The 25,938-nt window shown below is 41.0% G+C and overlaps 1 protein-coding gene across 1 annotated transcript in view; it reads right to left on the bottom strand.

The window, feature by feature from the left end:
• Positions 1 to 3,919: 3,919 nt before the first annotated feature.
• The window catches only part of FAM186A (family with sequence similarity 186 member A), a gene marked incomplete at both ends in the record, with an annotated part of 48,062 nt that continues 26,043 nt past the window's right edge, over positions 3,920 to 25,938 (bottom strand). Inside the window, 6 exons of the mRNA XM_081127783.1 lie at positions 3,920 to 4,106; positions 4,773 to 4,918; positions 6,950 to 7,142; positions 15,396 to 17,725; positions 17,936 to 18,151; positions 18,434 to 23,262. Coding sequence (XP_080983909.1) covers positions 3,920 to 4,106; positions 4,773 to 4,918; positions 6,950 to 7,142; positions 15,396 to 17,725; positions 17,936 to 18,151; positions 18,434 to 23,262 — 7,901 coding nt within the window. The remainder of the gene's footprint in view (positions 4,107 to 4,772; positions 4,919 to 6,949; positions 7,143 to 15,395; positions 17,726 to 17,935; positions 18,152 to 18,433; positions 23,263 to 25,938) is intronic.

Below are 25,938 nucleotides of genomic sequence, written 5' to 3'. Positions count from 1 at the left end.
CTAATTAAGATTTCTTAAAATTGATATTTTCTGTATTCTATTTTAGTGAAAAATAGCAAAAATCTAAGACTTCAATTTTCTTATAACATCTTAAATTTTTTTCACTGTTTTCAGTATCACTTACTTTAACTGCAAGATGCCTGAAATTAGAATTCCTAATACATATTTTGCAATAGCATATAAAAATGGAGGTTTTGCAAAGCACAATAGAAGAGTTGCCATATTAAATACAGGATGGCTAGTTAAACTTGAATTTCAGATAAAAAATGACAAATTTTTTAATATAAGAATACAATAGCATGGACCATATCTATAGTACTAAATCATTTGTTGCTTATCTGAAATTTGAATTTAACTGGGTGTCCTATATTTTTGCCAAATCTGGCAACCCTAACAGATACCAAATTCCAAAGAGAAGTGCTAGACTAGGATTTACAAATTGACTCGTAATCTTCTGACTCATTCTGAGAGTATGAAATCATTAAGGAGAAGAGGATTTTGAAAGCACTCCTACCCCTCCACTCCAAGAGCTTAACACGGGCCCCTGCATTTGGAAGGCCCAATAGACTGGGGCCTCATTCATATCTGAAAAAACGCTAAGGCACATGACTGATTGGCTAGCTGCTCTAAAAGCAGAAACAAAGAAGAGGTTGCTGATGCATTGGAATAAGCTTCAACCTCAGAGTTTATCTGGACAAAGAAAGCTCAAGTGTTTGCTGTAGACTAGATGTGGGCCACACGTACACATGCTGGAGGTATCACAAACAACCAGTTGGAATAGAAATGTATTTGCCAAAATCAAGAAATCAGCAGATGTGCCCTGGCGAGTATTGGTTGGAGCGTCGTCCTATACACTGAAAGGTTGTGGGTACAATTCCCTGTCAGGGCACAAACCTAGGTTGCAGGTTCAATCTCCAGTGGGGGCTCATAGGGGAAGGCAACTGATAGATGTTCTCTCTCACATCAGTGCTCCTCTCTCTCTCTCTCTCTCCCTCTCTCTCTCTCTCTCTCTCTCTCTCTCTCTCTCTCTCTCTCCCCTTCCCCTCTCTTTAAAATCACTAAGCATGCCCTCAGGTGAGGATTAAAAAAAAGAAAGTAGCAGCTGAGAGAACTCCAAGGAGTTCACCTAAAGTACCCCATGAAAGAGTCAGCTTTAAAAATCAGCCATGTCCAGGAAGCAATGATGTTAGAAAATGCAACAGTAATAGTCAATAAGAACTTTTCCTGTCCCCTTCTTTCTCCTCCCTTCCCAGAGCCCTAAGCCTTAAGGTGTCCCACAGAAGCAAGCTAGAAAAGAAGGAACAGAAGCCCTAAGTCATAAAAGAGAAAAGAAGCTAGCTGTTCATGTCCTCCTTCTCTAAAAGTTACAGTAGTCTAAGATGGAAGAGATGAGAAGCCTTGACTTTAAAACAAAATTAAAGTTTAGGTTTTGTTTTTTTAAAAATATATCTTTATTGATTTCAGAGAGAGGAAAGGAGAGGGAGAGAGAGAGACAGAAACATCAATGATGAGAGAGTCATTGATCGAGCCCACAACCCGGGCATGTGCCCTGACCGGGAATCGAACCCCGATCGCCTGGGTCCTCGGTTGACGCTCAACCGCCGAACCACGCCTGGCTGGGCTAAAGTTTTAATTATACATGGTTCTGGACCTTTTAATTACTGACCAGATAAATTCGTATTACTAAAAGTTACCAGAAATGTCATGGAACCACCCAGGTTTTCATCCGGAGTCAGGGTAGGAACTAGCCCCACTGAATAAATGTAAAGGGATGTACAGTCACTTTGGAAAATAACTTGGCAATTTCTTATAAAGTTAAGCATACATTTATCATACAATCCAGCAATCCCACTCCTAGACATTTATCCAAGAGAAATGAAAACTTTTTTCATTTACCCCAAATTCTGTATATGAATTTTTATAGGTGTTTTATTCATAATTGCCCAAAACTGGAAACAGCTCAAGTGTCCTTTACCTGGTAAATGGATTAAACAAATGTGGTGCTGCCATACAATAGAATAATACTAGTCAGTAAATAAAAAGGAATGAATTACTGACACATGCAATAATACGGATGACTCTCAGATGAATTATGGTAAGTGAAAAAAGCCAGATTCAAAAGGTTACATACTGTACTTTGATTTATATGACATTCTGGAAAAAGTAAAACTACAGGGACAGCAAGATTAGTGTTTGCCATAACTACGCACTTGTCAAGATTCAGAACTGTACCCTAAAGAGGATGACTTTTAGATCCATGGTGAATTGAAGTATATTTTGTATTTCTTTTAATTTTATTTATTTATTTATTTTGGTACTCATTGACTTTTTAAATAAAAAAGGTACAAAAATTTAAAAAGCAAAATGTACAGGGATGGGCTGCTTATTATGAAACAATTTTCCTTGGGTAAACAGTGGCTCAGTTATCCTTAAAATTAAAAATTATATAATTGTATCAACTAGAGGACTGTGAGTGCCTGAATATATATGCTCTACACAGCCCAGCTGGTGTGGCTCAGTGGTTGACCACTGACTTATGAACCAGGAGTTCGAGGTTCAATTCAAGGTCAGGGCACATTCCCAGGTTTTGGGCTCGATCCCCAGTGGGGATTGTGCAGGAGGCAGCCGATCTCTCATCATTTATGTTTCTACCTCTTTCTCTCTCTCCCTCTCTAAAATCAATAAAAAACATTTTAAAAAAATATGCCCTACACAATAAAAAAAAAGAGGCTGAATTTTACGGTGTTTACATTATACCAAACAATAAATAAAATCTATGAAACAAACAAAGAAAAAATCTCTGAAAACTGGAAATAGGGTCTCACTAAATTTGTAGGATTTAACAAGAGTAAGAAGTGGTTAGTTAGGTCAGGAGGGTATCTAATAGTTGAAGCTAGATATGGAATGGAGATAAGGGAAACATAATTCAAAGAAAAATGTATACATCATGTCCCAAGGGCTATAGTTATCAAATTAGCAATGTTATACTTCAAAATAACCTAAGTTAATGAATTTAAACACTCCAAAAAAAAAAAATGTAAGGGAAAATGGGAGACAAAAATGAAGTTACTTTCTGATTATAACCTATAATTTATGAGTCATGCTTATTCAACTTAATGATTACATTTGGTTTGGTAACTTTTTTCATGAACACATGCTCATGGTATATGATTTTATAGTTCATGCATTATGTAGTAATATTTTTGCTACTATTTTACTATATTATAGAATTTTAAATGTCATATTTCATGGTGTCTGCCACCTAAACAAATTTGTGAGTTAACACTACTTCTTAGCTCAGGACTTGGATTTTACCAGAATAAATCAGATTGCTCCTGTAAACTGTTTCAAATTACAAGAGTTCAATTTTCTAAATTCTGAGTCTAGAACATTAAATAATTCTCTACCCTGAAGGAGATAATGCAGACTCCAAAACTCTTCACTTCCACTTGAGTGATTTCCAATGGTTTAAGTGAGAATCTGGTTTAACAGAATTTGGAAAGGTAGATGCATGTCACCCATCTTCCCTATTCTTCAGTGTATCCTGGGATATAAGCACTTAATTTACCTCAAATTGGGCCTAGATATGACAACTGCATTTAAGATATGTTACTGAACCGTGAGGTGAACAAAAGCATTCTACTATGGTCTTTCTGGTACTTTCAATAATAAATCCCAGTAATAAAGGGTGGAATTCAAAGTGGGCTTATCTAGTGATAGATTAGGTTTCGTGGTACTATAACTGGTTTCTTTGTTTATTTTATATTATTCCATAGTGACATCTGCAGGCCTCTGGAGAGAAACACTAAACGACTAATACTTTTGGTAACTCCCTGGTGCTGTAAGAGAAAGTCAAGTTGCAGGGGGGAAAAGGTATATGACCAAAGGCCAAATTATCAGAGTGCTTCCAGTCCTTAACTTACTGTGATTGAATGGATGCAAGAGATTTTCTGAAGGTAGACTGAACATCTAACTGGAGCAGCATAGGAATAGGTGGGTACCCACCCAGCTGGGCCCACAGTGAATGTATTGATGTCTTCTCAGTTATTGGGTAGCTTGAAGTGGACTGATCAGCATTCCAGATGGCTTCCATCTGGTCTTCTTGTCTAGAGAGTCAGAGAGCACAAACTGAAAGCGGGAAATTCGCCTGCACTCCATAGCCAATCAAAATATATGATTCTTACTCTCCCATCTTTTCTTCCCACCACCACCCTGTCCTATAATGCCCTCCCTCACACTGAGGAACATTAGCCATGCCCACTTTGACTGAGAAATGGGTTAAAAACAGCATAATTTGCTGAAATAGCACCCCCCCTCCCAAAGCTGCATTTCCATGACTTAACCTAGTAATCCACTTTAAAACTACCTCCTTAGCTGCCTGGAATACTGTACCTGGACCATATCCAGGCTACTTTTTTTCTTTTTTCCCAGCGACAATCTTCTTCCTCTTCCTTCCCAAAGCTCCTACCTTCTTCTTCTTTTTCTAAAAGTAATACTTCTAAGTTTCCTTATTGTGTATTTGTTGCTTAGTAAGGAAGAATCAGCTTTTTTTTTTTAAAGGAACTCAAAATTAGAAGTTAAATATTTAAGTAGAAATATATGTAGCTAAGCCTCTTGCTAAATTAGCTAAGAAAATTAATAATCCTTAGACTCTCCACTGTACTGTATAATAATTGTGGGGAAGGGGAAGACCTTGGACAGAAAAAAAAAAAAGCTTTAGGTCCCACATATCATCCAAAGAAAATTTAATGTCAGTGTTTCCTACCACATACCTAAATTTCTTGAATATGTCAGACTTTCTCTCCTCTTTTATTGGTAGCTCTAGGAATGGCCATTGAACAAGTTTTGTAGGGGCAGGTTTCTGCTTTCTGTCGATGATCAAAGGTTGGCTCAGATTCAATTTATACATCTCTTGGAGCTAAAAATAAATCAAAAAGGAAACAATGAAAAGAAAGGGCCAGAGTGTTCAGGAAGGTCTTCTGAGCCGGCTGTAGCTAAACTATGACTCTTCCTTTACCACGGGTTTGCAAATCCTCTTTCTCCATTCCCTTCCTCCCCTTCTCCAGCCACTCCTCGACCCCCATCCCACCTCCAGCACAGGATTTCAGAGCGGGCAGCTCTGATATATGTAAACCTTGGTCCCACATAAGCTCTGATCCTAGCCCTTTTATTTCCGAGCTGTGTGCCTTTGAGCTAGTTGCTCATTTTACCTGCACCTCTTTCTCCTCATTTCTCAGACAAAGATAAATAACAGGGTTGTTGTGAGGACTGTATAACAATATATATGGAAGCATGTTGTAAATTGTAAGCACTATGCAAATGCAATGATAGCTAACATTTACTGAATACTTACTGAATGTCAGATGCTTTCTATACAATAATTAATTTGGTATTTACAACAAGCTTATGAGATAGGTACTATATAATCCTTTTCTTACATGTGGGGATCTGGAACTCAGAAAATTTAAGGGCCTTGCCCAGGTCTCTTAGTATGTAGTGAAGATGATTTGAGCCCACACAATCTAGTAGCAGAACCAACCTCTTGACCACCACCCTGACTCAGTGAAAGGTATTTATTTCATTTCTACCCTTTTCTCTCTTACTTTTCCCTCCCCCTTCTTTATGCCTTGATACCCACCTTATCATCTAGATTATGGCTGCCTGGACCCCAGACCCCCATTCATCCTCTGAAATGCCCTACACACTGTGATTCCTGTTAGTCAGTTCCTGACACTGCCAATTCATCTTGCTTTACACTTATATTGGCCACATTTTCCAAAACAAAAACTGTCAAAAATGCCCATTTTTTTCAAGAGCTTTAATATTTAAAATGTAACCCTTCTGGAAAATTCAGAATATGTCTGATTTGAATCAGGCTATGACGAGAAGTCTCTGTACCTTCTAAAGTAACAAGTAAACTGATCTTGTTAATTAAATTAATTTAGTGAAAGAAAAGGATATATAGATGCAAAAGTTTCCTAGAACTCCAAGAATGTTCCAGAAATTCATGCTAGAACATGTAATGGAAGCATGTAATCCCAGAGCAAAGTTACCTTTATAACTTTTTGGAAGGTCATCTCAGAGGGGGCCCTGGGACATAATGAGCAGATTATTAGAGTTTAACAGGATTTTCTGTGCCTGGTGCTGTGTAAGCAAGTTAAATAAATCCTTATCTGCTTTCTTGTAAACTCACCATATTAAAACTTGTTTTCTGATAATCGTGAAGAGAGAAGTAACCACCATGAATCAGTTGGAGAGTAGTGGATCCAAGAGGTTTCATATTTAGAGGCTGGCAGGTTTGGGTTGACTAGGAAGGAGTTGAACACTTATGGAAGTCTCTCCTATTCTAATCTTTTCTCATCTAGAGAATCCAGCCAGTATTCCTATTGCCAATTTAGGAGTTTCACTGAAGTCACAGTGTAACTGGTTGAATGGCGAACCCCCCAGAAGATATGTTCACCCTGAACCTGTGAATGTGACCTTACTTAGAAAAAAGGTCTTTACAGATGTAATTAAGTTAAGGATCTAAAGATGAGATCATTCTGGATTAACCAGGTGGGTCCTAAATCCATGACACATGACTTTGTAAGATTCAGAAGTGAAGACATAGACAAACTGGGAAAAAGACCACGGGAAAGACGAATGCAGAGATTGGAGTTATGCAGCTACAAGCCAATGAAATCCAAGGATTGTCTATAGCCACCAGAATCTAGGAGAGAAACATGGGATAAATCTCTCCCTAAGAGCCTCCAGAAGGAACCAACTTCATCTTGATTTCACAAACTGGCCTCCAGAACTGTAAGGGAATACATTTCTATTGTTTTAAGCTGTCTGTAGCAGCCCTAGGAAACCAATATACAAGGTATCTCCAGGTAAATGTTATTTTCAAAGCTTACCACTTTTATTTTTCTTATAACACACTGGGGAGAGGGGATAGAAAACAGGTTACCTGGCTAAATAAGGACATCATTTTCCCCAGGCACCAATTCCGTTTTTGTTCTAGAGACTTCTGCTTCTTGGTCCAGGTCCCCAACACCTTTTTCTGGTACTCATCAATTCTGCACAGCATTCTGTAAAGGTTCTGGATCTCATAACCTTTCCCACTGTTTTGGATGGCTTGTAATTGTTTGATTATGTTGTTTCTTGAAAAAATTAACAAGAATTAGATATAATTCCTGACCTTAACTCAGCAAACCTGGCCTCAGTTACTTCAATTCTCATCTCATCCTTAGTAAGTAGAGTAATGGGATAGGGGTAGGACCTTGATTAACGAGACCTTAATCTAGTTCCACATACTATGACTAAACTTTTAAAAATCTATATGACTGTCAAATTTTCATTAACTCTTCATAGTTTAGTGTTATAATAGTGTTGTTTATTATTTATTTTAATACATTAAAATGTTAGTATCGATATATACAAGACATACAGAAGGTACATAATGCAATTATAAAAAAGACAGTGTCCTTGCCTTCAAAGCACTTACAAGCCAGAATAGAATGCTAATAAATTAACTGTGTCAAAGAGAGAATGAAACAGATGCTAAATAGAAATGTAAACATGATGTTTGAGCAAAAAGGAATGCATAGTTAATTCTAGTAAGAGGAATAAGGAAGTTCTTTATAGGACAATGTTGAATAGGACCCTGAGGAATAGTCCTAAGAAGGTTCTCTCTCTCTCTACCATAATGTATATCACCGTGTTTGGGTCTCCTGAACAGAGAGTGTTTTCTCCATCCCCACACTACAGGGGAGGAATTGGAATCTGAGCAAAGTAAAATCATATTCTAAGGTGACATAATAAATAAATTGCAGATTTGGGAAGCAAACCCGGATCTTCTCCCTTGTCACAATACCAATATTTCTCAAAGTGTGGACTCTATTATTTGTGGGGGAGGGGAGGATGCTTGTTGAAAATACAGATTCCAAAGTGCTTCCCCAGACCTTTTGAATCAAAATATCGGTAGTAGGCTTCAAGATCTGTATTTTAAACAGAATCTCAGGTAAATCTTAAGTTTGTGAAGAAGGGGATGAGGAATTCCAGGTTGAGGGAATACTATATACAAATGCAAGAAAATAGAATGTTTTATTTTGGAAGTGGTAAGAAATCTGGGACTTTTAGACCTCAGATATATGAAAGGATATTGTGGGGGAGGAGACTGGAATGACTGGGTTATGAAAGGCCTTAAAGGGCATGTTAAGGAGTTTGGATTTTTTGGGCAGGGGTTGGCAAGGAGAACCACTGAAGATATTTTTCTGAACATATGTATTTTGCATACATTTATACACATAGAGAGAGGAAACAACTCTTAGGTCTCTTTTGTGGGTTATAATTAATAGTTTAGAACCTACTGTATATATGGATCATTTAATACTTAAATGTATCAACTTTCTGAGTTAACTTAGTGTATTTTAATTAAAGAATTTTACAATAGCCTTGGACTTTTCTTTCATATCCTATAGGTGATCTTTATATTTTTCACTTATAACCATCTTTAGTATATGTGTTTTTAATCACTTCTCCACATGCATCACAGAATGCCTATCACATCCATTCCCATAAATAACACAGTTCTCAATGAAGCAAGTGGGTGAGCATTCTTATAACCAGCTTTTATACTGTTCAAAAATTAATATTATTATACTTCATATTTTCTCTCCCAGCTTTTATACTGTTCAAAAGTTAATATTATTATACTTCATATTTTCTCTCCCATATAATGTTAGAATCTTCTTGACCTAACTATTCTTGTTATGGAATCTTTAATCTATCAATATTTTATTCCTTGTTACACCTTTTAGTGATTTGATTATTATAATATTAAATATTAAAGGAGCTTTCTGGGGAAAAATGAATTGATCTTTAATGGGATTAAAGTTATAATTGTATAAGTTGAATATTGTTACAAAATGTTGATCTATATATTTCAATTTTTAAATGATTTTACTGAAGCAGGTCAGATCATTTCACTTAGGTCTTTAAAATCTCCAATAAATCTAAACAAACTAATTGCCTTATAAAACCTGAGAAAGTTTCTAAGAACTCCCCTCCAAAAGTGCCAAGCCTATATAATATCATAGTCGTGAAATCTGCCAAACCTTAAAAGAACAACTAATTTTAGTATTAAATTGCCAAGCATAGAAAAAGATAAATTTGCACATTTTGTAATGATAGAAGCATAAAACCATACCAAAAATTGACAAAGATAGCACCAAAAGAAGTAAACCACCAATCAAGCTTACTAATTCATATTGATCCAAAAAAAAAACACCCACTAAATAAAATATTAGCAAGCAAATTTCATAACACATTCAAAGAAGGATACACCAAGGACAAATAGGATTTATTCCAGGAATGCAATAATGGGTTAATATAATTAATTATATTAATAGATCTGAGGAGAAAATATATTCTTTAATACATATGAAAATGACATGCCAAAATCATATTTAACAAAATGTGATTTAACAAATTTAACATAATTCAACATCCATTCTTGATTTTTTAAAAACATAATGAAACAGAAACAAATGTACACTTTAACATGACAAAATGTACTTCAACCCAAAACCCAGCATTTTTTTTTTTTTTACTGACAAACACTAGAAAGATATTCACTATCACCATTATCTTTTTAACCAATTTATACTTATATTTTAATAAGTAGCAATGAAGAAAGAACTTATATTTTGGCAACCTGAGTTACACAGGAATGGAGAAAAAAAGAACAAAAAAAGAAACTGACTAAGGTTAGGCACATTTTGCAATTTTTTCAGAAAAGAGAGTATCAATGTCAGGGATCCTTTAAACACACTTGAATATGAACTTTTCTTAGAAAAAAATAACGAGGCCATGGAAAGGCATTCATAGTTGTTATTCAGGGCAATCATAAATAAAGATTGCCTTGTAGCCATATCACCGATATATTTTTTTAATGTACTCTTTTTCTAAAAAAATATATCTTTACTGATTTCAGAGAGAGGAAGGGAGAGGGAGAGAGATAGAAACATCAACGATGAGAGAGCCATTGATCAGCTGCCTCCTGCACGCCCCCCCCCCCACTGGGTATCGAGCCCGCAACCTGGGCATGTGCCCTGATCAGGAATCAAACCTCAATCTCCTGGATCCTAGGTCAATGCTCAACCACTGAGCCATGCTGGTTGGACACCAATATTTTATAACAGAGTCCTGGAGGTACCAACCAATTCAGGTAGTCAAGAGACAGAAATTAAATATTTAAAAATTGGAAATCTAAATGTAAAAAATTATTATCAGTAGGTGAGATGATTACATACCTGTAGAACTCAAGAATATCAATCAAAAAATGGCATAAAACTTCCCTAACCTGGTGAAGGAAAAAGGCACACAGGTTCTGGAGGCACAGAGACTTCCAAGCAAAAAGAATCCAAAAAGGCCCACGCCTAGACATATCATAATTAAAATGTCAAAAATCCAAGACAAAGAGAGAATCTTAAAGGAAGCTAGAGAAAAGCAAACTGTAACCTACAAAGGAGACCCCATAAGGCTGTCATCTGACTTCTCATCAGAAAGTCTACAGGCCAGAAGGGAATGGCATGAAGTATTCAAGCTAATGCAAAACAAGGATCTGAAACCAAGACTACTCTATCCAGCAAGATTATCAATCAAGTTGGTCAGTGAAATAAAGAGCTTTTGAGACAAAAAAAGGTTAAAAGACTTTATCACTACAAAACCAGCATTGCAGGAAATGTTAAAGGGACTGCTATAATTAGACGTAGAAATAAAGAGAATGAGAAACAGCTATAAAGAAACAAAATGTTAGTAGATAAGTATCTTTCAATAATAACCTTACATGTAAATGGATTAAATGCCCCAATAAAGAGATATAGGGTGGCTGAATGGATAAGAAAACATGTCCCAACTATATACTATCTACAAGAGATCCATCTCAGAACAAAAGACTTATACAGGATGAGAGTGAAGGGATGGAAAAAAATTTTCCATGCGAATGGAAGTGAAAAAAAAGCTGGGGTAGCAATACTAATATCAGACAAAATAGACTTCAAAATGAAGACCATAACAAGAGACAAGAAAGGTCATTACATAATACTAAAGGGATCAATCCAGCAAGAGGATATAACCCTGATAAACATATATGCACCCAATATAGAAGCACCTAAATTTATAAAAAAAAAAAAACTTCTAGAGGTCTTTAAGGGAGAGATCGACAGGAATACAATCATACTTGGGGACTTTAACACCCCATTGACTTCACTGGCTAGGTCTTCCAAACAAAAAATCAACAAGGAAACAGCGACCCTAAATGACACACTAGATCAGATGGATTTAATCAACATGTACAGAACATTCTACCCCAAAGATGCAGAATATACATTCTTCTCAAATGCACACAGGACGTTCTCATAGACAGACCACATGTTAGGACACAAGTATAAGTTAAAGAAGACTGAAATCATATCAAGCATCTTCTCAGATCACGATGGCATGAAACTAGAAATCAATTACAATAAAAACACTAAAGGACATTTAAACACATGGAGACTGAAAAGCATGTTTTAAAACAATGAATGGATTACCAAAGAGATCAAGAAAGAAATAAAAAACTTCCTGGAAACAAATGAAAATAAACACACAACAACTCCAAATCTATGGGACACAATGAAAGCAATCTTGAGAGGGAAGTTTATAGCACTACAAGCCTACCTCAAAAAACAAGAAAAACTTCTAATAAACTCTTTAACCCTACAATTCAAAAACGTAGAAAGGGAACAATAAGAAAAGCCCAGAGTAAGTAGAAGGAAAGAAATAATAAAGATTAGAGCAGAAATAAATGACATAGAGACTAAAAAAAAAATACAAAAGATCAATGAAGTCAAGAGCTGGTTCTTTGAAAAGATAAACAAAATTGATGAACCTTTAGCCAGGCTCATCAAGAAACAAAGAGAGAGGACCCAAATAAACAAAATCAGAGACAAAAGAGGTGAAATAACAACTGACCCAACAGAAATATAAAGGATTGTAAGAAAATACTATGAACAACAATATACCACCAAGCTGGACAACCTGGATGAAATGGATGAATTCCTAGAAAAATACAACCTTTCAGAACTCAATCAAGAAGAGTCAGAAAGGAGGCAAGAACATACAATGGAGTAAAGACAGTCTTTTCAATAAATGGTGTTGGAAAAATTGGACAGATACATGCAAAAAAATGAAACTAGACCACCAACTTACACCATACACAAAAGTAAATTCAAATGGATAAAAGTCTTAAATGTAAGACATGAAACCATAAAAATCCCAGAGGAAAACATAGGCAGTAAAATCTCAGACATCTCTCATAGCAATATGTTTGCTGATACATCTTCTAGGGCAAGAGGAACTAAGGAGAAAATAAACAAATGGGACTGCATTAAAATAAAGAGCTGATGAAGTTGAAGCAGTAATCAAAGGCCTCTCAGTACACAAAAGCCCTGGCCCGGATGACTTCACAGGGGAGTTTTATCAAACATTCAAAGAAGAATTAATACCTATCCTCCTCAAACTATTTCAAAAAATCCAAGAGGAAGGAACACTTCCAAAGTCTTTTTATGAGGCCAGCATTAGCCTAATTCCAAAACCAGATAAAGACACTACAAAGAAAGAGAATTACAAGCCAATATTCCTGATGAATATAGATGCTAAAATCCTCAACAAAATATTAGCAAATCGGATCCAGCAATATATTAAAAAGATCACACACCATGACCAAGTGGGATTTATTCCCAGGATGCAAGGCCGGTACAATATTCGCAAATCAATAAACGTGATACATCACATAAACAAATTGAAAGATAAAAATCACATGATCATATCAATAGATACAGAAAAAGCATTTGATAAAATCCAACATCCATTTTTGATAAAAACTCTCAGCAAAGTGGGAATAGAGGGATCATACCTCAACATAATAAAGGCCATATATGACAAACCTACAGCCAACATCATACTCAATGGGCAAAAACTAAAACCATTTCCCCTAAGAACAGAACAAGACAGGGGTGTCCACTTTCACCATTCTTATTCAGCATAGTACTGGAAGTCCTAGCCACAGCGATTAGACAAGAAGAAAACATAAAAGGCATCCCCAAATTGGAAAGGAAGAAACAAAACTGTCATTATTTGCAGATGACATGATATTGTACATAGAGAATCCTAAAGACTCCACCAGAAAACTACTAGATTTAATAAATGAATTCAACAAGGTAGCAGGATATAAAATTAACACCCAGAAATCTATGGCATTTTTATACACCAATAATGAACTCTCAGAAACAGAAACTAAAAAAAAAAATCCCATTTACCATTGCAACTAAAAAAATAAGATACCTAGGAATAAACTTAAACAAAGATGTAAAAGACCTTTACTCAGAAAACTACAGGACACTGAAAAAAGAAATAGAGGAAGATATAAACAAATGGAAAAATATACCATGTCCATGGATTGGAAGAATTAACATCATTAAAATGTTCATACTACCCAAAGCAATCTATAAGTTCAATCCCTATTAAAATACCAACAGCATATTTCACAGATCTAGAACAAACACTTCGAAAATTTATCTGGAACCAAAAAACACCCCAAATAGCTACAGTAATCTTGAGAAAGAAAAACAAAGTTGAAGGAATCACAATACCAGATATCAAGTTATACTACAAAGCCACTGTAATCAAAACAGCCTGGTACTGGCACAAGAACAGACATTGATCAGTGGAACAGAACAGAGAACCCAGAAATTGACCGATGCCATTATGGTCAATTAATATTTGAAAAAGGAGGCAAGAACATACAATGGAGTAAAGACAGTCTTTTCAATAAATGGTGTTGGAAAAATTGGACAGATACATGCAAAAAAATGAAACTAGGCCACCAACTTACACCATACACAAAAGTAAATTCAAATGGATAAAAGTCTTAAATGTAAGACATGAAACCATAAAAATCCTAGAGGAAAACATAGGCAATAAAATCTCAGACATCTCTCATAGCAATATGTTTGCTGATACATCTTCTAGGGCAAGAGGAACTAAGGAGAAAGTAAACAAATGGGACTGCATCAAAATAAAAAGCTTCTGCACAGCAAAGGAAACCATCAACAGAACGAAAAGGGGGCCCACTGTATGGGAGAACATAATTTGCCAACAATACATCAGATAAAGGGTTAATATCCAAAATATGTAAGGAATTCATACAACTTAATAAAAGGAAGACAATCCAATTGAAAAATGGGCAATGGACCTAAATAGACACTTCTCCAAAGAGGACATACAAATGGCTAAGAGACATATGAAAAAATGTTCAACGTTGCTAATCATTAGAGAGATGCGAATTAAAAACACAATGAGGTATCACTTCACACCTGTCAGAATGGCTACCATCAATGAACTACAGGTGCTGGCGAGGGTGTGGAGAAAAGGGCACCCTAGTACACCGCTGGTTGGAATGCAGACTGGTGCAGCCACTATAGAAAGCAGTATGGAGTTTCCTCAAAAGATTAAAAATTGACCTGCCATTTGACCCAGTGATCCCACTTCTAGGAACATATCCTAAGGAACCTCAAACACCAATCGCAAAGAACTTATGCACCCCTATGCTCATATCAGCGCAATTCACAATAGCTAAGATTTGGAAACAGCCCAAGTTCCCATCAGTATATGAGTGGATAAAAATGCTGTGGCACATTTCCACCTTTGGCCTTTGGCACAGCATGGAGGGAACTAGAAAGTATTATGCTAAGTGAAATGAGCCAGTCAGAAAAGGACAAGTACCAAATGATCTTGCTTATATGTGGAATATAATAAACAAAATAAACTGATGAACAAAGTGGATCCAGTAACATAGAAGCTTGGAACAAACTGAGGGATCTCAGAGGGAAGGCGGGGAGAGGGGTGCAGGTGGGGAGAGATTAATCAGGGAACTTGTATGTTTATGGGCATGGCCCATGGATGTGGACATTGGTGTGGGGAGGTCCTGGGGGTGGGATGGATGTGGGGTGGAGGGGATCAGTGGAGTTAAAAGGGGGACATCTGTAATGGTCTCAACAATAAAGATAAACATTTAAAAAAAAAGAAATTCAGAATAATTGGAAGCATCTCTAAACTTTTGAAGTAGATATTTTGGAGATCAGTCATGAACCACAAAAATATAGATAAAATGGATCATGTTATATGATATTTCTTATTTCCTAAAAAACATCTTTTGCTATCTTAAATAGGCTTCCATCCCATAGACCTTCCATAAGAGAATCTTTTAGAACATCTGATTTAACAAATATGTGTGTACTTATAGGGCAATGAGGGAGGATATTTGAAATCAGGACTAAACCAGAAATCTGGACATGTAATAGTACATCTACCTTGCACGTTGGATCAGCCTATATGCAATGTACTTGCGGAATAGGTATCCCAGCCGAACTGTGTCTGTGTGAAGTGTCTCAATTATGAGATTTATAGCTGTTGTATGTAGCTCTGAAGGGAGTCCAGAAGTTTTTGTGGTCTGATTTAAAAGTATCAGGTTCTTCCTCTGAGCCTTCACATCAACAAAATACTTCTGCTCTTGGGGCTCTTGGGAAGAGGAAGGGGGTACCATGATCTTGGGTTTCTTGGTATCTGAAACTGAAGTCAGTAAGCAGGGCTTGTTTATAGGAGGGAATCGGGATTTCCAGTCCCATTCAGAAGGTGAAATCTGTGATCTTTTGGGTAGTTTAGTAGTAAGAGAAGGTAGTGATGTTATAGTCTTCATGAGAGTGGGAAGGGCCCCCTCATCAATGTAAGGAGTTTGTGATATTGGTGTCCTATAATTGGTGAGATAGGACTGAAATGTCCTAAATTGTTCCATGGCAAAAGAATTGTGAAGTATCTGGATTTCTTCAGAAGTGTCAGAGACCTCTGATATTTGTAACTTCTTAGTGGTGAAAGGGGCTTGAGGTACCTTGAAATTTGGAGCACTGGGATCGACAAATGCTGGCTTAGATTTCAGAGAAGAAATAATTGCCAATCTTTCCTTACTTTTCTTAGAGGCAGAAGACAAATCTTTCTGGGGCTTTCCAGGGGCTGAGGGGGCAGATAGTATTGGGGGATGCCCAGGGGTGGGAGAGTTCCATAGTGGGAAAGCTTGCCCAGGAAGGGCCCGTGGTGCCAGAAGCTGCCCAAGGGTAGAAGGGGCTTGTAGATAGGGAGATTGCTCACAGGTGTCAGGGAGCTGAAATGCCTGGGGCTGCTCAGAGAGGGTTAAGAATCCAGATTCCATGAGCTCCCCAGGGATAGGAGAGGCCCCAGAAACCAAGGGTTTCCGAGGAGAGAGAGGATCCCAGAGGCTGGGAATCTGTGAGGAGATGGGTGTAACTCCAGATATAAGGGGCTCCCTGGGGGCATGAGGAACCTTTGATATCAGAGGTGCCTGGGGAGTCAGAGTGTCCCTAGGTATGAGTAACTGCCTAGAGCTAAGAAGGGAATCTGGTATGAGAGGCTGCCCTGGAGTGGGAGGGGCCCCAGATATTGGGAGCTTCTTCGGTGTGGGAGGGACCTCTGATGCTAGGAACTGCACAGAGGTGGATTCACCCTTAGAAACCAGTGTCTCTCTAGAGGGAGGAAAAGTTTGTGGTGTCAGGAGCTTCCTAGGGTCAGAAGGAATCCCTATTACCAGGGATTTCCCAGGGATAAATGGGGTTTGGCTAAGATGAGGCCTTGATATCTGCAAAGGAGTAGAAGAGTCCTCAAAGATAGGGGACTTCTCAGCAATAGGAGCAGATGAATCCAGGGACCACATAGTTCTTGATGTAATGGATTGCCCAGAGGGGAGAGAAGTCTTTGAATCTTGAAGTGGTTTAAGAGTGGAAGGCACCAATGTGGGGGACTGCTTAGGAATGTGAGGAGCACTTGGTTTGATGGGTTTATCAGTAATAGAAAAGATCCCAGCTTCCAGGGTATGTCCTGAAGAGGGACCAGCTCTTGATTTTAGGCCCTGCTTAGACATGGGAGTAATACCCATGGGCTGAGCCTGTCTTGGGGTGAAGGGAGCTCCCAGAAGTTGAACTTGCTTAGGGATGAGGGTGATACCCACTGCCGGGGCTTGTTCACTGGTACGTGTGATATCCCAGATCTGTGCTTCCTCAGGAGTAAGAGTGAACGCCAGTTCCTGTGCCTGTTCTGGAAGAGCGTCGTGCAATGCCTCTGTCTGCTGTGGTATGGTAGTGACTCCAGATGCCTCATCCTGTCCTTGAGTGATAGGGACACCAAATATCTGGGCCTGCTCAGTAGTTACAGGGATCTGCATTGCCCAGCTCTGGTCTTGATTAGGGGTAATAGGGGCCCCCAATGTCCAGTCTTGTTGGAGAATGACAGGAGCCCTCAATGCTTGGACTTGTTCATGTGAGAGTGTGACTCCCAAACCCTGGAATTTTTCAGAAGTGACGGTAACCAACAATGCCTTGAATTGCTCAGGGGTGAGAGTAATGTCCTGTGCCTGGGCCTGCTGAGGGGAAAGAGTGATGCCCTGGGCCTGGGCCTGCTGAGGGGTGACAGTGATTTCCTGTGCCTGGGCTTGCTGAGGGGTGAGAGTGATGCCCTGGGCCTGAGCCAGCTGAGGGGTAAGAATGATGCCCTGGGCCTGGGCCTGTTGAGTGGTGAGAGTGATGCCCTGTGCCTGGGTCTGTTCAGGGGTAACAGTGACTCCCTGTGCCTGGGCCTGCTGAGGGGAAAGAGTGATGCCCTGGGCCTGGGCCTGGGCCTGGGCCTGGGCCTGGGCCTGGACCTGCTGAGAAGTGAGAGTGATGCCCTGGGCCTGGGGTTGCTGAGGGGTAACAGTGATTCCCTGTGCTTGGGCCTGCTTAGGGGAAAGGGTGATGCCCTGGGCCTGGGCCTGGGCCTGGGCCTGGGCCTGGGCCTGGGCCTGGGCCTGGGCCTGGGCCTGCTGAGGGGTGACAGTGATGTCCTGGGCCTGAGCCTGCTGAGAGGAAAGAGTGATGACCTGGGTCTGGGCCTGTTCAGGGGTGACAGTGATTCCCTGGGCCTGGGGCTGCTTAGGGGAAAGAGTGATGCCCTGGGCCTGGGCCTGCTGAGGGGTGAGAGTGATGCCCAGTGCCTGGGATTGCTGAGGGGTGAGAGTGACGCCCTGGGCCTGGGATTGCTGAGGGAAAAGAGTGATGCCCTGGGCCTGGGCCTGGGCCTGCTGAGGGGAAAGAGTGATGCCCTGGGCCTGGGCCTGGGCCTGGGCCTGGGCCTGGGCCTGCTGAGGGTTGAAAGTGATGCCCAGTGCCTGGGCCTCTTCAGGGGTGACAGTGATTTCCTGGGCCTGGGTCTGCTGAGGGGAAAGAGTGATGCCCTGGGCCTGGGCCTGCTGAGAGGTAAGAGTGATGCCCTGGCCCTGGGCCTGTTCAGGGGTGACAGTGATTACCTGGGCCTGGGCCAGGGCCTGCTGAGGGGAAAGAGTAATACCCAGTGCCTGGGCCTGTTCAGGGATGATAGTTATCCCCTGTGTTTGGGCCTGCTGAGGGGTGACAGTGGTTCCCAGTGCCCTGTCCTGCTGAGGGATGAGACTTATCCCCTGGGCCTGGGCCTGCTGAGGGGTGACAGTGACCCCAAGTGCCTGGGCCTGCTCAGGTGTGAAGTGGATCCCCAGTTCCTTAGCCAGCTCAGGGATGACAGTTATCCCCTGAGCCTGGGCTTGCTGAGGGGTGAGAGTGATGCCCTGGGCCTGGGCCTGGGCCTGGGCCTGCTGAGGAGTGAGAGTGATGCCCTGGGCCTGGGCCTGGGCCTGGGCCTGCTGAGGGGTGAGAGTGATGACCTGGGCCTGGGCCTGGGCCTGGGCCTGCTGAGGGGTGAGAGTGATGACCTGGGCCTGGGCCTGCTGAGGGGTGAGAGTGATGCCCTGGGCCTGGGATTGCTGAGGGGTGAGAGTGATGCCCTGGGCCTGGGATTGCTGAGGGGTGAGAGTGATGCCCTGGGCCTGGGATTGCTGAGGGGTGAGAGTGATGCCCTGGGCCTGGGCTTGCTGAGGGGTGAGAGTGACGCCCTGGGCCTGGGCTTGCTGAGGGGTGAGAGTGATGCCCTGGGCCTGGGCCTGCTGAGGGGTGAGAGTGATGCCCTGGGCCTGGGCTTGCTGAGGGGTGAGAGTGATGCCCAGTGCCTGGGCTTGCTGAGGGGTGAGAGTGACGCCCTGGGCCTGGGCTTGCTGAGGGGTGAGTGTGATGCCCTGGGCCTGGGATTGCTGAGGGGTGAGAGTGATGCCCTGGGCCTGGGCTTGCTGAGGGGTGAGAGTGACGCCCTGGGCCTGGGATTGCTGAGGGGTGAGAGTGATGCCCTGGGCCTGGGCTTGCTGAGGGGTGAGAGTGACGCCCTGGGCCTGGGATTGCTGAGGGGTGAGAGTGATGCCCAGTGCCTGGGATTGCTGAGGGGTGAGAGTGATGCCCTGGGCCTGGGATTGCTGAGGGGTGAGAGTGGTGCCCTGGGCCTGGGATTGCTGAGGGGTGAGAGTGGTGCCCTGGGCCTGGGATTGCTGAGGGGTGAGAGTGACGCCCTGGGCCTGGGATTGCTGAGGGGTGAGAGTGACGCCCTGGGCCTGGGCCTGCTGAGGGGTGAGAGTGACGCCCTGGGCCTGGGATTGCTGAGGGGTGAGAGTGACGCCCTGGGCCTGGGCCTGCTGAGGGGTGAGAGTGATGCCCTGGGCCTGGGATTGCTGAGGGGTGAGAGTGACGCCCTGGGCCTGGGCCTGCTGAGGGGTGAGAGTGATGCCCTGGGCCTGGGATTGCTGAGGGGTGAGAGTGATGCCCTGGGCCTGGGCTTGCTGAGGGGTGAGAGTGATGCCCTGGGCCTGGGATTGCTGAGGGGTGAGAGTGATGCCCTGGGCCTGGGATTGCTGAGGGGTGAGAGTGACGCCCTGGGCCTGGGATTGCTGAGGGGTGAGAGTGATGCCCTGGGCCTGGGATTGCTGAGGGGTGAGAGTGATGCCCTGGGCCTGGGATTGCTGAGGGGTAAGAATGAAGCCCAGTGCCTGGGATTGCTGAGGGGTGAGAGTGACGCCCTGGGCCTGGGATTGCTGAGGGGTGAGAGTGATGCCCAGTGCCTGGGCTTGCTGAGGGGTGAGAGTGATGCCCTGGGCCTGGGTTTGCTGAGGGGTGAGAGTGACGCCCTGGGCCTGGGATTGCTGAGGGGTGAGAGTGATGTCCTGGGCCTGGGATTGCTGAGGGGTAAGAATGAAGTCCAGTGCCTGGGCTTGCTGAGGGGTGAGAGTGATGCCCTGGGCCTGGGCTTGCTGAGGGGTGAGAGTGATGCCCTGGGCCTGGGCTTGCTGAGGGGTGAGAGTGACGCCCTGGGCCTGGGCCTGCTGAGGGGTGAGAGTGATGCCCAGTGCCTGGGCCTGCTGAGGGGTGAGAGTGATCTCACGTGCCTGACCCTGTTCTTGGGTAATAGGTTCCCTCCAAATCTGTGCCTGTTCTGCCGTTAATGGGATATGCACTGCCCCGGCTTGTTCTAATGTAAGAGATGCCTTCAATGACTGGTTCTGCTCAGGAGTAACAGGGCTCCTCAATACTTGTGCCTTGTGATGTTTAAAAGGGATTTTCAGTTTGGGGATTTGTCCAAAAGTGAGGGGAATCCTCAATGCCTGTGCCTGCTCAGGTGGATGGGTTACTCCCAACCCCTGAGACATCTTAGGTGCAGGGGTGCCTCCAAATGCCTGAACCTGCTGAGAGGGGGAAGTAATTCCCAGTGCCTGGGCCTCCTCGTGAATGGCAGCAATGGACTTTGTAGAAGACTGTCCCGAAATAGAAAAGGGCCCGGGTGAGGCAGGCTGTGTGGAGGTGGAAGGAGTGACGGGTGTGGAGTGCTCTTCTTCATCAGCAAGATTCGCACGCAACTCTTTTCTTTTGTGTAAGTAGGATGCGTCTTTCCACACGTTCTTCCACCTGGGCAACAATGTCATCGAATCACTGCTTAACACATTTTCTAGTTCTTCGGCCTTGGTCTTCATCTGCTTCTCTCTCATTGGCTTCTGCCTCTCTTCCTCCTTCTGACTGCTTACCAGCTCCAGACGTTTCACTTCCTTCTGAACCTTCTGCAGTCCCTTCTCCCCCTCCAAGGACACTCCTTGTTCTTTCATTTTTTGCCTCCATGCTTCCAGATGCTGCTGCTTTTGCTTCTGCTGCTCTTCCTCTTCTTTCGTTCCCTTTTGCCTCACATCTTGCTCAATCTGCTTTTGCAGCCTCTGTTTTTGCTGTTCCTTCCACAGTATTTCCTGCCACTGATTCGGCTTCTGTTGCTCCATCTGGAGCCATGCTTTTTCCTTCTCCAAGTTCTTATTTACCATCTCATCTATCTTCCTGAGATAACTTTCTTCTTTCAGCTGGTGTTTACGATTCATATCAAAACTTTTTTTTTGAACCTCTAGCAAATATTCCTCCTGCCTTTGTTTTTCCTTCTCCTTGTGGTCTCTCCCTGCTATTGAGGCTACTGGAGCATCTGTTTCGCTTTCTATTTCAGTCAAGATCATTTGTGTTAAATTGTGTATTACTGGGTCCGTGCTCTCAGATAAGATTAAGGAGCTAATTTCAGACTCTGCACTAATTGGCTTCTGTACATGCACTGGCATAAATGAGACTACCTTTTTTTGTTTCATAGGTTTCTCTCCAACTTTTCCTACACTCTTTATGTCTTTGTATTTTCTCAAGATTTTTGTCACAATTCCAGCCACATTTTGGAAATATTCCTCCATTTTTGCCTTTATGACTCCTAATTTTTCAACTTCTGCTTTTTTAGATAATAACTCCTCTTCTGGCACAGTGTTTTTGTCCAAAGTGTTTCCTGTGTTATCGATTTTCTCTTTCAAGAAAGACATTATGGCTTTATGAAATTCTTCTAGATTACTCTGTTCACTTTGGCCATCTGGACTTCCTAGAACTTTAGAAGATTCTGAAGTCTCTTTTGTTTTCTTAGATTGTGATTCAGCAAGTTCATCAGACTTGAACTTCTTGGTAAAGACTGACACGTCCTTCTCTTCAGTTTTTCTTTCTTTGCTTGTGGTAGTTTCTGGAGAAATTTCATGTTTCTTTTCTTTTCTTTTTACTTTCTCAGGGAAATTATCAAGTTGGATTGACCTGAATGGCTCTGCTTGGATACTCATATCACTTTTCTCTTTGTCCATTCTCTCTGAAGAAATCTGGCTTTTTTCAAGTATATATTCAGGTTTGACCTTCCTCTTACTACTTGTTCCACTTTTGCCACCTTGGCTCTTTGAGTCAGTAGAAAGGAAATCAGCAGGAATATGTTGACTTTTTGATTCAGTGAATGACTTTGATTTGGCTTCAGAAAGGAATTTTATTTCTTTACTCTTCTTTCCCAGTGCTTGTAGCTCAAAGTGGTAATCAGATTTGGTCTCCAAGACTGTCTGTTTACCTTTATGATCACTCAGATTTGATCTTGAGGTCTCATATTCTTCTGGGCCTTTTGTGCCCTTACCTTTCTGTGATTGATACTGATCAGTTCCATCTTTCTGATAGACATCACCTTTCTTCAGTGATGTCTTATCTTCAGTGATAGCTTTGAAAGGCATTTTCTGGAGTTTTTTAGGTAAAGGGGATTGCCTTTCAGTGAAATCTGGAATCGTTTCAACTTGGGTTGTTTGTGAAACAATTGAGTCCCACTTGATCCCTGAGCCTATGGTCTCTCTTCTTTGGGCCCCATCCATACTGTTTTCAAATTCTTTGGCCAAAATATTGCCTATATTGTCTTCTGTATCAATCATGCTAATGACCATGGATGATTTCGGAGAAAGCTCGGGTAGTACTTTCAAGGCTGATGTAGGTGATAATTTGAATCGAATAAGCTGCTCATATTTTTCTTCTGCATCTTGAAGTTTCTGCTGAAGCTTTTCATTTTCTTCACTGAGATCTTTTATTATCTTCAGGGAGAGCTCTTTTACTCTTTCACTTGTCTCATTTATATACACATTGTTATTTTGAAGGTTCATAGCTTTTACTTCATTATTTAGTGAACTCAATGCTTTAAAAAGGTTTACCATTGTTGATGATATATATTTAATAGCATTGTTTTCCAATTTATTGAACATTGCAGTGCCTATGAGTTCCTGTAGCATACCTTGGATTTCTGAAACCTTTGTATTTGTTGCAAATTCATCACTAATCATCTGATTTGGTGTTAAAGCATGGGCTGTTGCTGGTCGCTTTATAACTCTTTCTTTCCAAGATTTCCACAGAGTATCTCTAAATGCTAGAAGAAGAAAAACCGTAAAACACAAAATTATGAGATGATATTTCTTTTTTGTGTGTGTTGTGTTTTATCTATGGTTAAGCCTAAGGAAGTTAGAATAAATTAACAAATAGCTAAAGGAAACAACTATGATGATATTTGCTCATCAAATACAGCATATCAATAAAGAGATGGAAATTAGAAAAACCAAGTCAAAAAAAATGGAGCTGAAGAGTATAATAACTAAAATGAAAAGTTAGCCAAAAGGGCTCAACAGTAGATTTGAACTAACAGAAGAAAATAACCAGAAAACTGGATGCTAGATTAGTAGAAGTTGTCTAACCTGAAGAACAGGGAGAAGAAAGAATAAAGAATAAAAAAAAGTGAACAAAGCCTCAGAGACTTGTGGGATACCATTAAGCATACTGATGTACAAATAATAGAAGGCCCAGAAGAAGAGGAGAGAGAGACATTAAAATTATCTGAAGAAGTGCCCTGGCCAGTGTGGTTCAGTTGGTTGGGCACTGTCCCATGCACTGAGAGGTCACTGGTTTGATTTCTGGTCAGGGCACATGCCTGGGTGCAGGCTCAGTTCCCAGTAGGGGGCATGCAGGAGGCAGCTGATTGATATTTCTCTGTCCTCCATGTTTCTCTCTATCCCTCTTCCCTCCTCTCTCTCCAAAATCCATAAAGACATATTTTTTAAAAGGTATTTGAAAAAGTAATGACCAAATCATCCAAACTTTTATGAGAAACATTATCTACACATTCAAGAAACTCAGCAAATTCCAAGTAGGACAAACACAAAATAATTCATACCTGCACGCATTAGAGTCAAACCATTGAAAGCCAGACTGATATATTCAAAGTGCTGAAAGAATTATACTGCTAATCAAGAATTCTTTATCTAGCAAAACTATTCAAAAAATGAAGGTAAGACATCCATTCCCTGAAATAACACTCTTCCCAAAGTAGCATGCATTTATAACTCTTATAACCATCTTTGTTGCATGTTTTTAAACATTTCTCTAAATGCATTACAAAATGTCTATAACATCTATTCCCTGAAATGGCACTCTTTTTAAAGTAGCACACATGTACAACTCTTATAAAAGGTAAAAAATAAGATATACAGATGGCAAGTAAGCATATGAAAAGATGCTCAATATCATCTGTCATTAGACAATTGCAAATTACAACAAGATATTGTTATACACTTATTAAAATAGCTACAACCCAGAAAATTGATCATACCAAATGTTGACAAGGATATGGGGCAACAGAAACTCTTGTTTATTACTGGTGGGAATAAAAAAACAGTACAGTACTTGGAAATACAGTTTGGCAGTTTTTTACAAAGTTACTTACAAAGTAATGTAATCGTCTATGATCCAGCAATCATGCTCCTAGGTATTTACCCAATTAATTTGAAAACTTATGTCCACACACAAAACCTGCATGAGAATGTTTATAACAACTTTATTATCATTATCTTTTTAATCCTCACCCAAGGATATTTTTCCCATTGCTTTTCAGAGAGAATGGAAGGGGGAGAAGAGAGAGACACATCGATCGATTGCCTCCCGCACCAGCCCCAACCAGGGCGAGGGATCAACCCTGCAACTGAGGTATGTGCCCTTGGCTGGACTCAAATCCAGGACTGCAGTCCTGGGGCTGACGCTCTAACCCCTGAGCCAAATTGGCTAGGGCAACAACTTTATTCTTTTTTTAAAAAAAAAAAAAATGTCTTCATTGATTTCAGAGAAAGGAAGGGAGATGGAGAGAGAGAGATAGAAACATCAATGATGAGAGAGTCATTGATCAGCTGCCTCCTGCATAGCCTCCTGCTGGGGATGGAGTCTGCAACCCGGGCATGTGCCCTCACCAGGAATCGAACCGCAATCTCCTGGATCATAGGTCGACACTCAACCACTGAGCCATGCCTGGCCGGTTAACTCAGTTGGTTAGAGCATGGTGCTGATAACAACTTTGTTCTTAAACACAAAAACCTGGAAGCAACCAAGATGTCCTTTAATAGGTGGATAAACAAATTGTGGTACATCTATACAATGGAACATTATTCAGCAATAAAAATAAATAAGTTATTAAGCCACAAAAAGATATGGAGGAACATTAAATGTATATTGCTAAGAGATAGGAAACAGTCTGAAAAAGCTAGATACTGCATGATTCCAATTATATGGCATTCTTGAAAAACATTTTTAAAAATCAGTGATTGTTGCCCAGCTGGCGTGGCTCAGTGGATTGAGTGTCGACCCATGCGCCAAGAGGTCATCCGTTTGATTCTTGATCAGGGCACATGCCCAGGTTTTGGGCTTAATCCCCAGTAGGAGTGTGTAGGAAGCAGTTGGTGGATGTTTTTCTCTCATCATCAATGTTTCTATCTCTCCCTCTCCTTTCTTCTCTATCTAAAAAATCAGTAAAAACATATTTTTAAAAATTAGTGATTGCCAAGAGCTTGGGGAGAAAAGGGAAAGAAAATAGGTGAAACACAGGTTTTATAGGATGGAGAAACTATTCTGTATGGTACTGTAATGGTGGATACATGACAATATACATTTGTCAAACCCCATAGAACTCTATATCACAAAGAGTGAAACAATGTATGCAAAATTTAAAAAAATAACCATTTAAGAAGTTAGGCAATCCCAGGAAGGAATACAGACTGTGATAAGA

The sequence above is a fragment of the Miniopterus schreibersii genome (genome assembly GCF_964146895.1).
Source record: "Miniopterus schreibersii genome assembly, chromosome: 2".
Classification (NCBI taxonomy): domain Eukaryota; kingdom Metazoa; phylum Chordata; class Mammalia; order Chiroptera; family Miniopteridae; genus Miniopterus; species Miniopterus schreibersii.
The sequence above is the reverse complement of the archived record's forward strand: the minus strand, read 5'-3'. Positions and strand labels throughout refer to the sequence as shown.